General features: G+C 32.5%; 1 protein-coding gene across 1 annotated transcript; it reads left to right on the top strand.

The window, feature by feature from the left end:
• The first annotated feature begins 2,842 nt into the window (after positions 1 to 2,842).
• On the top strand, positions 2,843 to 9,792 carry LOC143256483 (uncharacterized). The gene is made up of 4 exons (XM_076513769.1): positions 2,843 to 3,192; positions 3,917 to 4,062; positions 5,266 to 5,396; positions 7,520 to 9,792. The coding sequence occupies exons 1-4, from the start codon at positions 2,984 to 2,986 to the stop codon at positions 7,685 to 7,687; spliced, it is 654 nt and encodes a 217-aa protein (XP_076369884.1). The 5' UTR covers positions 2,843 to 2,983; the 3' UTR covers positions 7,688 to 9,792.
• The last annotated feature ends 4,467 nt before the right edge of the window (positions 9,793 to 14,259 follow it).

Genomic DNA, 14,259 nt, shown 5'->3' with positions numbered 1-14,259 from the left:
GAACGTATGTCTACCTACATCGACCTGCCCACCTGATCTAGAGAAGGATCACTAGAGAGTGACTGACCCACATCCAGTAAAGAAAAAAAAAAGTGCGGTCGCAAGCAGAAGGTCTTCCTCCAAAATAAATAAAAAAATGGCCACACTAATCCGATGGAACTATTGAGGTTTTCAATCAAATGTGAATGACATCAAGGATTTGATTGACTTTTATCATCCACGTCTTTCTTTACAGAAAACATTTTAAAACCTACCAATACAGTCACAATTCGACAATACTCCTTATACCAAAATGATAGGTCACGTGTAGGACAAGGACGTGGGGGAGTAACACTGCTGGTTGATCAACATGTGCCCACCGGGTCCTTGTCATTGAATACGCCCTTAGAGTTTGTAGCTATCCATATCTCCTTGGGTCATACCATCACTATTCCTCTCTGTACCTTACCCCTGGACAAAGTTATCATCCCTCAAACCTTGATGCCTTCATTGAGCATGTGCCAACTCCATTTTTAATTTTGGGGGATCTTAATGGGCATAATACCCTCTGGGGTTGTTCTAGTATTGATGTGAAGGGTCGTGCTATAGAGCATGTGCTCCTGAATCACAACCTGTCTCTCTTCAGTACTGGCTCTTACACTTATTTTCATGCACCCAGTCAGTCATTTACTGCTATAGATCTTTCTATCTGCTACCTTTCACTTTTCACTTGCTTTTCTTGGGAGGTTGATATCAATCCACGGTGTATTGATCATTTTCCTATTGTAAGGCGTTCGAATCTCGGTCGCACCAAACATGCTCGTCCTTTCAACCGTGGGAGCCTTATAATGTGACGGTCAATCCCACTATTCATTGGTAAAAGAGTAGCCCAGGAGTTGGCAGTGGGTGGTGTTAACTAGCTGCCTTCCCTCTAGTCTTACACTGCTAAATTAGGGACGGCTTCCAACAAATTGCCCTTGAGTAGCTTTGTGCAAAATTCAAAAACAAACTAAAACTGTCTGAAATATACAAATGTTAATATAAAAATAATGTCACGTGACTCACCGCCATTCTCAAAACGGTTATTTCATAAGGTGAAATATTTTGATTAAAAATATATATATATTTGTAAAGTTATAACAAATAACTTAAGTTTGTAGGAGGCTCCCTAATGTGGGTGTGCATTGTTAATCCGGCACTGCTCTGGGGACTAAAATTTATTGGTGACCCACATGATTTTTTATCCTGGTTACCAGAGACGTCACTAGACGATTAAGAAATCCGGAGTTCAGGCCTAACCCTTTCCATCAGAGAATAATTAGGTATTTCAATATTTTCCAGAAAAACAAAATACAATAATCTTTTGACCTACACTAGTAAGATGAAACAAGCTATATTGTATGTCAAGCGAATATAAACTGTCGCAAAGTAACTGTAAGTTTACAAACAACATGATCTTGTGAAAACACATAATTGGACATCGTACTTTATTATTATACACTTAGAAATTATTTGAGAAGCGTTAGCGTATACCTTTTGTTTTGTCTTTTAACAACATAATCAATTACAACCTCGGCCAGCTGGTTAAGGCGTTCGTCTCGTAATCTGAGGGTCGCGGTTTCGAATCACCGTCACACCAAACATGCTCGCCCTTTCAACAGTGGGGCATTATAATGTTACGGTCAATCCAACTATTCTTTAGTAAAAGAATAGCCTAAGAGTTGGCGATGGGTGGGGATTAATAGCTGCCTTCCTTGTAGTCTTACACTGCAAAAGTAGGGACTCTTTTAACAACGAGTATTTCTTTGGTCTTTAGTTCTGTTTTGTAGTATTTAGCAAGTGTGGTTAATTAAGTTATTTACAGAAAGAAAGTTTCAGGAGAGTGAACTCCTTGCCATAATTCCCATCATTCTCTCTGCTTTAATGTTAAAGAACCGATTTCAGTGTCCTGTGTATCACCATTTCTAAAACCTTCTAGTTCGTGCATTAGTGATATTACACATCTCAGAATTACATATGATCCGTTTAAGAGCATACTCGGCAGAAAATTGGTGTACAGTTGACGACATGGGATGATATTTTAACAAACGATGTCGATTACCCGAAACACCTCTCGCCGTAATTGTAAGTATGTATGCGTTGTCACAAAGCTATTTCTTCTAGATTAGTATGTTTTGTTGTTCAACATTACGTTATTCAACAAACTGAGGTTTGGTCAAGAACTCAGTTACGCGATCCCAAGCAAAAGCGATTTCGTATATCTAAAATTAATTGTAATCGCTATGAAAAAAATCTATTAATTCACGATTTGAAGTTCCGATAGCAATATAAGATAAATAAATATACCAAGTTTTGTGAATCTATCTCGGTAATCATTCTTCCAATATTGCAGGGTTTGTTTGTTTTTTGCATATTTAAACGAGAATGATAAAGGATAGTCAATGCGTTATTAATTCTTATTGCTTTATACATTTCTGCCATCATATGAGAGATTAATTTTGTTCCATTTTCAGAAACTAAATTGTTGGGCGCTCCCCAGTGATACAGCAGCGTGTCATCTTGAAACCAGTTTTCGATATCTATGGTAGCCAAATCACAGATTGCCCATTATATAGCTTTGTTATTAACTTTCAGACAAAAATATTGTTAGTAATGTCATATATATGAAAGTTTCAACAACTCCCAGATCCATAGTGTTAACCTTTTGGCTATGCTTGGTCTTACAGATTAAATTATTCAATATTTATTATACGAATATTAATCTGAAAAATTGTTTACCTTATGAAATGGGTGGGACACAAAATGGCGTAGTACAATTTTACTTTGTTTTGATTTTTGAGCTTATATCTTTGCTAGATAGCAGTATGAGTGATAAGCTACGTGACCTTCTCGTGGCTCAAACGAATGCAACGTGTGCTTAGATATTGGGTGTTGATAGTGTCTTACCTACAGTTAATGCCATTGGAGTTATCGTATTTAGCAATAGTAACTTAACATTACTAATATGTGTAACATCAAATGTATTTCAACTTTTGCACTTTTATTTATCGCAGTGCACTTTAACTGTATATTAAGAACGGACGCTGAGGAGGAAGATTTAAAAATTGAAGTGTTACAAAAGTCTGACAAATGTGATAGATCTGCTCAGAAAGGCGATCTGCTGTCATTACATTATAAAGGTACCCTAGAAGATGGAACAGAGTTCGATTCAAGGTTTGAAAAGAAGTTGCTATAATTAAACATCTTAAAATTCAAAGAAATCTGTAATTTATGTCATATAATGATATATAAAGTTGTAATAGACTATTCTAGACGTTGCAGCTGTAACATTTATGATAAATTAACAGTGTATTATTAATTTGAGCAATGTAAATGTTGCAAAAAAAAATACATAAAATTAACAGTTTAGAATAAACTGCTGTCATTACTTCAAAATTTAGCCGTTTGTGAGACCCCTTGAATCATTTTTAAACTTACTTCTTTTAGCAGGTTAAAAGTGAGATTTATAAGTACTTGGAGCAGGTTTACATTTTTAGATTTATTTTTCCATAATATGCAACACAGTACTTTTCTTTTATTAAAGTAAAAAGTTACTGGTGATTACATATTTTATGTGGTTAATATATCAGTTAGGTAAGAAAAAGACATTTTTGCATCTTTGTCTTTGAATAAGTTGTGCTAACTTTTACTGAATATTCAGGATCGTATCATTAGAGTATATCTGAAGGTTAATAGAAATATAAAAAAAGTGAGCTGAGAAATAAGTTGACATGACTTCTGAGTTTACAGAATACTAGATAATAGTTCTTAAGCAATAAACTGTAGTAAATTAACAAGCAAAAATTTAATATTAAAACTAAATTAATAAATAGCTAATTTGTCACGTTTATTTGTATAGTTTTTTTTCTTATATTAACAACTGGCAATTTGTTTGCAGCTACAACCGAAATGAACCTTTCCAGTTTCAACTTGGAATTGGTCAAGTCATTAAAGGTTGGGATAAAGGCTTGATAAACATGTGTGTTGGAGAAAAACGTAAACTAACCATTCCTCCTCATCTGGGTTATGGAGACACAGGAGCAGGTAAGTGCGTGTTTTGAAAGAGCCACATAATTTCTTATCATGGCCACAAATGTTTTGCTTTATAATTACATTTTTGTAATCAGCATATTCTTCACAACTTGTATGGAAGTTTTATATCAAATTGTTTCAAATGTTCAACCAGAAAACAAAACTGACATCTTGGATTGGAAAATCATTATCTCTAGATGCAGCTTGCAGTATGAGTAAAAATATAGATAAAGTTTGTTATGCTCATTTTTTTAATAAATGTTTATATAGTTTTTGTTCTTTTCCTTTTGCTGAGCTATGTGTTACACGTACATGATTGAATCATATTCCTCAGTGTTTGATTGGTTGTTATAAACTTTATTGTTGTATATTTACTAGTTGTTATAATTTAGATGAAAAGATTATGAGTTAACATTGCAGTAAAAGGCTTTCATATTAGGTTATCTTGTGTGATATAATGTATATCTTTCAACTATATTTAATTGATAGGAAACCTTCTCAATTCTGAGTTTGTTTGGACTAACATAGAAGTGACATGTTCAGCTTATAGTCTTCAAAATGAATAATTATGCAGTTTATACATGTCTTGTTTACTGTTAAATACATTGATATATAGACTACAAACATAGAATCTGGGATGTAAAGACCAGTTACATATTTTAATCTAAACTACTTGGAGTTACATTAGCTGATGGAAGAATAATTTTGAACTTCTAGATTTTCACAAATTCATCTGTAAGAACATGTATACACCTATAAATTCTCTCTAATCATGAATACTTTTGCATCTTTGGCCAATACCAGGAGTAAAATCAGATATGTTAATGTGTTAATAATTGTGTACAATGGCCTGAATTTTGGTTACACAATGTATGTATAGACACACACACACAATTTATTAACAGTTCTGTTTTTGGGACCAGCGTGTTTATTCATGATTATGATCTAAGACCTTTGAATCAACAATTCATTTGTGCTCTCCAGGATTAATTATGTTTTTAAAGTATCATAGAAACTGTGGCTTCATTTGTTTTTATTAATACATAAATCATTTTAAAGCAGAAAATTGTTCAATTTCAGAAGTGGTATCAATAGTCCAGAGTGATTTCTTACACATGACATATATAGCTTCACAAATTATACTTTTAATGTGTATTTTTTTCTCATTAACAGAATGCTTTTTTTTACAATAATGATTAAATTTTATTCTTCTAGGTGAAAGTATTCCACCTAAATCCACTCTTATTTTTGAAGTGGAACTTATGAAAATAGAGGATGGACCACCACCTGTGAATGTGTTTAAAGAAATAGATGCTAATTCAGATAATCAGCTGTCTCGTGAAGAAGTAAGAATATGTTTTGTAAAGATTACATAATATTTTACTTCAAACTGTACACTGTCTTAAGACATAGTTATATTAAAGTGATTTTAAGTATACAAGTGGGCAAGTAATGTAACATTCACAACTGTATAAAGTCATAGTGGAATAATAGATACCAAAAATATAATTTGACATTGACACTGAAACTTTATAGCTTTAAGGGGAAGATATGTAACAGCCCTTTCCCTCACAAAAATATTCATATAGTAACAATGTATTTATATCAGGTATTTAGCAAATTTAATATGGGGATATCCCTTGTACTAAATGGCAATGGAAAATAAAATAATCTGTATCAACTTGGGGCATCAGAATCACCAATAAAAAGACTTTCTACAAGTCAGATCCCAATTTACCTAGTCTTACAACAGCTGAGGTTTCACAAACTTGAAAGGTCAGTGCGGAAGCCATTCACACGACTGAGATAACAATATGCAACATGATCAAGAAATATCTCTATCTGGAAAAGAAACACAAGTCAGAAGCACAGTTGCTTCCATGATATATTTTATTTATATCTCTTCAACTGTCATATGCCTAAAGCAGGTGAAGAATGAACTGGATATATATTGGAACATCAAACTGATATAGTGTTTTAAAACTAGAATTACCAGTGAGATTGGTTATCTGTTTAATCCCAGAACCACAATTTTGTAAAATGTTTGTGTACCAGATGTCCTGTTGATTACAAGGTACTTATCATTATGAGTAGCACAAAAGAAGTAAAGATGTATTTTATAAGGACAAAAAGTGATTTGATTTATTTTCTTTTTTCAGTTCTACCTTCTCATTCTTGTAATAGAAAGAAACAAAATTATTCCATTGGGTGTAGCTAGTAAATACAACCAGTAGTGGAAGCTATAAACATACTATGTTTAAGGTTAAATGATACACTTGGGTATTTGAACGATGTAAAACTGGGACAGGTAAAATCTCAGTATTAGTCAGTAAGATGGTGAAAACTAGAAAGTGGTTGACCTAAGTTTCAGTATTAAGACAATAGAAATTTTGTTTTCGTTTTAAGTATGAATGTATTAGTTGGTTGTTTTTAGTGGTAGAAGAATTTTATCAATAAATGAGGTCTAGTTTAATAAAATAAAATTTTTTAAGTTCCAGAAACTTGTTACAATTCAGAAAAAGTTAAGTGAGTTTAGTCTGACATCTTAATTTATATGTCACTTACCAGTGACCACAATCTGTGCTACATTTTCTTGTAGAAAAGCTATGGATGAAAGGTAAGAAAACATTTTATTTCTCAATTTTATTTATTTTTGGACCATGTTAGTGTCAAGTGTACATTCATCTCTTATATGGTATATTGTTATACGTGCATGTGCAGAGACTGTTTAACAGACATGCATATTGAGAAATGTAATATGAATTTCTTTAACGTTTTACAAGTTATTTGAATGTTACAGTAACCAATATTTAGTTTAATGAGTTGTCATTAACCTCTCTCAGGTGTTTGTTGTTGACTGGCTCATGATACAGTGTTATCTTAATAATTCTAAACATGTGACTTGACATATGATAAGTTATGGTACATAAACATTTAACTCCCAAGAGTGAAGATAGGAGCTAGTATTTTTTCAGTGCCAGCACTTCTACGGACATTACCGTATAAGTTTTAGTCTAATTGTGCTCTCGGCCCATAAATATTGCCTGTCCCATATTTATGATATGCCTTGTGTGACTTACCTTTATGTATCAGTAAACAATTCCCATGACTGCTCCTTATTGAACTAATTAGTTACTTATTATTCATTGTTATTGAAGTAATCAAGGTTATTGTCAATGATGTAGTTTTACGTAGGTACGTAAAAACGATCATCAGAACTAATATTGTCTACCAGCTTAATTTTTACAGTTGTAGTGATAAGTAAATAAGCCATCTAGGCCTTATTTAAAGATGTATCATCCGAGCCAGAATCTATTTATGTATTTGTCTGCTGATAAACAGAAAGGTAATTTTTCTTGGTCTTGGAGTGGGTCAAGAAATCATAATGTCAACAGATGAAAAAAGTTAAAACGACTCTTCTGAAAAAACAGATTTGGTTTTGTTACTCAGTCTTTTTCTTCCCCTACAGGTGAGTGAGTACTTAAAAAAACAGTTACCAGAAGCTGAAGCAGCTGGAATGAAAGATCTTCCTGACCAGGACAAAATTGTTGAAGAAATCTTTCAGCATGAAGATCAGGATAAAAATGGTTTAATATCACACGAAGAGTTCAGTGGTCCAAAGCATGATGAACTATAGAGGCTATGCCCATCTAGTGATCATATCTAGTTCTCCAAATCTTTTCTCTGAAGCTAATACTCTCTTTCAAAAAACGTTTTTCAAAATAAATTTAAATTGTGGAGCATTGCTGGTGTTTTTTTCATTCTTGTGTTTTCTTTTTTATATGATATATGTAACGAATATTCTGACTCTTCCATTCAAACTGTAATGTTTCTACTTGCTCCATTCTGTCAGTTAGATTATAGTCCTCTTCTGAATTGTTATCAAATTAAAGCAAAAACTTTTTTTCTGCTTACATTTCAACTATACCAGATAAGAATGTTAGCTTTTATAGCCTGCACTATTGAGCAAGCTTGAAGAAACTGAACTTACGTTTAACAATATTAATTTAACCAGGGAAGAGCACACTTTGAGCTCACGTTACTAGTCTCAATGGGACCGAAGTTGTATTGCTTACATTATTGCCTGAACTGAACCTTATGGTTCACATCATTAATTAAATTCAAAAAAAATTCTCTTTTAACTTGGTTATTAAGAAGGTTATACTTCTTGTTGATATCATGAAGTAGGATTAAAGAATGGACTTTTGATTGTTTTAATGACAAATCTAAAGAAACGGGTTGTTCATGCTAGCATTGTTAAGTGAGGTATAGGAGACTACATTACAAACTGGCCTTGTCTAATGCACTGTGTTTACTAGCTCAAGGAGAATACATCTTCTTCTCACGTCAGTGTCCAGATTCAAAAAAAGTATTCATGTCCGTGTTTAGTTTAAACATGAATACTTTCTGGTCACATTACGTAAGATAGAGAACAGTACTTTTCTATCTCATGTTCTTAACTAAACTAGTAAAACACTATTTTTGTAATCCATGTTCTCAAACGTTTATTTTTTATTACACAGTGCAAATATTTAACTCAGTGCCGCATTATCTATGGAATTTGTTATCTTAACTTTTACTCTGACATTCCTGTATAATATAACAAACTAGTATTCTAGTTTAAAACAAGTTAGAGGACATGTGTTCTTCTCAGTTTTTCTTATGGCTTAATGGAAGTGGAGAAAAACTACAGTTTGTGTTAATTTTTGAAAACTGTTTCATGGTGATAAACGGTTTGGCAAGTCGAGAATTGCCATGTTTTGAAAATGTGTGTGTGTGTGTGTAAGTTGCTCAACAAATCTCTGTGTGTATCTTATGCTGTAATGTTGTACAATTTTTATATTCAAGAATAATGGAATTTAATATTTTAACGAATACAGCTGTAGTAAAATGTGTCTGCCAATATTTGAAGAATTTTTCACATATTTGAAGTCTATTTTTTAAAGTTATCTAATGTTATAGTGTTTTCTCTACAATAATAAAATATTATTGGACAGATAGTTGCTTCATCCAAATAATGTTAATATGTCCTCAATACTCACCAGAAAAATTTAAATCTATAGTTGTTTTTTTTTATGATTAAGTGGGTTGTGAGTTAAATTTGGTTAATTTTGATCTGGCACCTTCTGCAGTCTCAAGAAAACAATTATTAATTAACAGCAAAATCTGACTTGACTTTAATTTGTTATTTATGTATAAACATAAACAAACCTGGAAATTTGGTTAATTTTCATATTCTAAAATGCTTGTTTTACTTGACTTAGAATTTGTTGTTTTATTGTGTTGTTAACACTATAAAGATGTAAAAGCACTTAATATTTTTACCTGATCCTTGAACATTTTCTACAAGTAATAGAATTTTTGAATCAGTATTTTCTCCATGAAAATAAGGTATCTAAAACAGTTACGAGATTAAAACCAAAAACTTATGTGTTTGAAGCAAGTGCTTGTTATGAAATTTTCTATAGTATATTTAGTTTATGTTAATAACCAGCTTATGTTTTTATAATGTGCTTATTTGGAGCTTTTTTATGATATGGATATATGTTTTATCTTTCACTGGGGCCTTACGATATACAAGAGCTGATAGTTTACCAGATAGGGCAAGAGATACAAAATCATTTTTGAAGGTTATGTTTTTATGTAATGTAGTGTGAAGGTTAAAAAAATTTATATAATTCCAGTATGGTGCTGTATTTGTTTGAAAATGTTAGGGTAATGAAATAAAATTTGAGGCATACATATGTGCAATACCCTTGAGTTTTTGTTACTCACACTAGGTGATAAGTGTGTACTAGACGTTTAAGTCGGAGATTTTGTATTTTGTCATAAACAAAATCATATTTCCGTTGCTGTTTATTTTCTTGATGAGGATCTAATGGTTTTCAATGATGTTTCTTCCATATTAAACATCAACTTGGGCTGAGTGATTAAGGCATTCAGCCTGATATCTGAAAGTTTGAATCCCTTTACTGAATATGCTCATCTTTTCAGCTGTGGGAGTGCAGTAATGTGATGGTCAGTCACACCTTTTGTTGTTAAAATAGTAGCTTGGGAATTGGTAGTGGATAGTGTTTGCTAACAGCAATTCCCTCTAGTCTATTGCAATTGAATTAGGGAGTGGCTTATGCAAACAGTTGTTTAGTAGCTTTGGACAAAATTCGAAACCAAATTAATTTGTATGGTTCTGGAAAGTAGTAATATCACAGACTGCATCAACTCCCAATGCAACTGAAATACAATTAAACTTAATTATAGTATGTCTGCCTTTAGATAAAAAATAACTGAAAACAAGTACTAGATGTTGGATCTGGAGATACTACAGAAATTTAACAGCCTGAAGGTCCACCTGAAGATGAAAGGCAGAAGACTTACAAAACGTTGTCTACTTCACAACAGGCAGTTGCTGTCCATTCTTGAAAGTTTCATCATTAATACTTTGCCCGAACAATCTATCAATAAAAACAAAAAACATAAGGCAGTTCTAGTTTTACATATATCTAGCAACATCTTAGTTTAATAGCTTTTATTACAGTTCACCTTTAACACCAATAGTCTTGTCAAAACATCGGAAGGGAATTTATTACTTACATAAAAGCACACCGAGTTATGAATCATTATGTCACCAACAGTTGATGAGAGTTGATTGATTTTTATATCAGTTGGTTCAGTAACATAATAAAATGGAACTCCCATTCGGACCTCACTTTTTAAACTACCAAATATTTATTGTCAGTATCAGACAACATCAAATTCTTGCTTATAAATCATGGTAGTAGGAATAGCTATTGGTAAATTATTTTACAATTGTCACAGTTGTCTTAAAAAAAAGATAGTAATAATAAAAGAGATGTACCATTACATCTGTGAAACATTTGATTGGTGGATCAGAAACTGTTGTGCAAAATGTTATACAGAAAATGTTCCATTTATTTAAAAATTTCAACAGAAAGATAGAAAAGTCAATTTTATGAAATTTATGTTTTATTTTATCTAATGCAGCTTAAAATAACGTTATGCTTTTAAAGTTCCTTAGAGACATGTAAAATATAGTTATGTAATTGAGAAAATGATGGTTTTTGCCTTACAATGTAAAAAAAACAACATTAAATATTCATTGTAATATGGATTTATACCTTAGGAAAGTTCTAGATCTCACTCCAACAACTTTAAAAATAACCATTATTGTTACAGATCTAAAGCAGTGATTTCTTTGCACTAAATTATTAAAATAATGAGATGAGGGAATACAGAGTTACAACTTGGAAAAGATTTTACTTAAGCCAGTCTTGTTTTTCTGCAAGGATTATTGGTGTAAGGAATGAGTTGCTGTTAGCATTAGGATGGCACTTTACAAGAGTTTAAAAGAGGAATTAATGATTTCCTTGAAAGTAAAGAGTTGGTTTAAGTTTTTACTGTTTAAATGGTGGGTGTACAGGGACAACCTTGAAGGACCAATGGTTACTTGTCTATAAATAACATTTTAAGAATACTTTACAATTCGTAGCAATTAGAATGTACAGTGTCTCAACAATAACTATGTTTGTTTTTGGAATAATGTCTACACAAGGTGGTCAAAAATAGTTTGATATTTTTTGAACATCCTATAATGGACAAGCGTGTACAAGAAACATCCAGCCATATTTGTTTTAGTTTCATACATCATACCAAATCTTTACAGATTGCTGATGTACCAACAGAAACTTTTTTTTAGGCTCTGATAGTGTGGATTCCATTCAGGGAGTAAAACTTCACATCTCTTGCTGGAACAGCAGTAAGTCTTTGGATTTACAATGTTAAAATCAGAGTTCGATTCCCCTTGGTAGACACAGCAGATAGCCTGATGTGGCTTTGCTGTAAAAAACACACACACAAAACTTTGCATTAAAAAAAAAAGTGGTGGTATAAAATCTATTTTGTGTGAACTGAAACACATTAAGCTGCAACATGAAAATTGAAAGACAAACCATATCGAAATATGCTCAGAGTTAATGGCTAGATGCAAGCAACTGGTTTCCAAGCAAACACAGTCAAGTGGGTTAATATAGTAAATTGTATTATAGACACGTGATTCTCATTTTTTTTCCAATACCATTCACCTCTGTATATGTTTTACAAAAAATTTCTTACCCTGGTTAGAAGAAAGTACTAAATTAAAATGCAGAATACAACCAGAATGAATTCAACAAAAAAAAAAAATGTATTTATCAAACTACAACTAGAATAAATAATGACTTTTTGTGCTCTTGAATATGTTGTGTAATAAACAATACTTGTTCCCCCTGCTTCTGATCTCTAATCTCTGGATGGACTACATCCAGTTGAGAAGCACTCTTCTAGAGTATGAGTCATTCATTACCTCAAGAAATGCATCTTCTTGAATTGTTCAGAAAGTGTTAACTCAGGAACAGTTGACAAAGATGTTCTTGTCGATCAATCACCCTCATGCCATAAAATGAATCTATGGAAACGGTTCAAGGAAGAGCACACCTTCAGAGGTTAACTTTTAAACATAATGGATGCAAACAGTTTTATTAAGTTCTATACAAGACTAGAAGACCTACGTTGTTCATGGAATTTAGCAGTTTTATCTCATTTATGGTGACTTTCTATTCTAATGACAATACACCAACTGACACTGCAGAAATCAGACTGGTGTTTACTAAGCCTGAGCAAACCTTCAGTCATCTTTCTTGGGCTGCTTGTTGTACCATCATGAGTATATTTGAATCAGGACTTCAATTTTGCTTTCATAACTTGATATCATTGGATAATTTTGTTACAATGAAATGGATTGATAGCTTTGTGACACCTTTTGTTGCCTTAATGTTTCATTCTAAAACCAAATGTGTCCAGTTGTAAAAGGTCACAGCAAGTTACCGCTATTAAATCAATGTTGGACTCAGTTGTGCTTCTGTTTTGTTTTATTTAAACCGTAGGTTTGAGTAATAATTATTCAAAACTCATTTTGTACTTTCAAATATGTACTACTTTTCATCTGAACTACGTTTCATCTGAACTAGCCAGATACTTTACCATACTTAACGTGATTCTTCAAACGTAAAATGATGAGTCGGGTGTTGTTATTGGATGACTACAGAATTATTCTGTGTGGTCTGCTTGATCTCTAAAGTAACATGTTTTCCATTTTTTCTACAAGTTGATCATAAGCTATCACGGAAATCACTATTCTTTGATAGGATTGACCATATTTTAATGCAGTAAGCGTGAAGACCTAATATTGCTGGTATTTTATTCCTCCTGTCAATCCCTCGATTCTTGGTTATTCATACTTTGCAGTTGGAATGGCAGAAGTTACTAAGGATGCATTTCATTTGATTAAATTTTCAGGCCAAAAAAGGAGAGTGAAACTTACCCCATCAAATAAGGTGTCTTTATCTTCTTAAAGTTTCAAATATTTACCCAAATAAGGTGGCGCTTTACCTTCTTAATGTTCCAAAGATTTACTCAAAACCAAAAGGTAGTTAATCGATCTCAAACACTCAGATTCCACCATTGAATTTTGTAGTGTTCATCTGTTAGTTGCTGTTTGGGCTTCTCCCATTCTGTGGTCTTAAACTGCTGGGTGGTTTTCAACTGACCAGAATCATTAAACTGTGAAAAGTTCAGGCACCATCCCAACTTTACGTCCCTTCAGTTTCACACATTTTGTTTGTTTAATTACAGCCTTTACAACAGTATGTGTATGGCGACCATCCTATTATAATGTCTCTGTTCCCGTATTCTGTATATTCCTGTATTTCGCGAACAAAATAAGGAAGGTAATCAGACAAGTGCAGAGAGGGTATTTATTTCCTAACAGCTTATTTACTTACGTCTAATATTTGAAATATTAATTAATCAGTTTAATTAGGAACTTTAATAAAATGATGTTTCTAATTCATAACCCTTCGTGCAAGAATGGGGCTCGAAGTGTGATTGTCCTAACCTCGTACAGAGTGACATTCAATGTGATATTTGTTGTGAGGGTTATTACCATTTAATGTTACCGTAAACTGCTGAATTTGTAACAGCTTGTGGTAGAGAAAATACCACATACAAGGATACTGAAAGAACTTTAGTTATGGAGATTTGAGGCTATGTAAAGGAAATTTACAAACTGTACGATAGACAAAAATGTTTTTTTTCTACATATTATGATGGATTTACTGTTATATATCTATTTTAATATCCATGTTTGTTTCAGTT

The sequence above is a fragment of the Tachypleus tridentatus genome, chromosome 7, assembly GCF_004210375.1.
Source record: "Tachypleus tridentatus isolate NWPU-2018 chromosome 7, ASM421037v1, whole genome shotgun sequence".
Taxonomy (NCBI): Eukaryota; Metazoa; Arthropoda; class Merostomata; order Xiphosura; family Limulidae; genus Tachypleus; species Tachypleus tridentatus.
The sequence above is the reverse complement of the archived record's forward strand: the minus strand, read 5'-3'. Positions and strand labels throughout refer to the sequence as shown.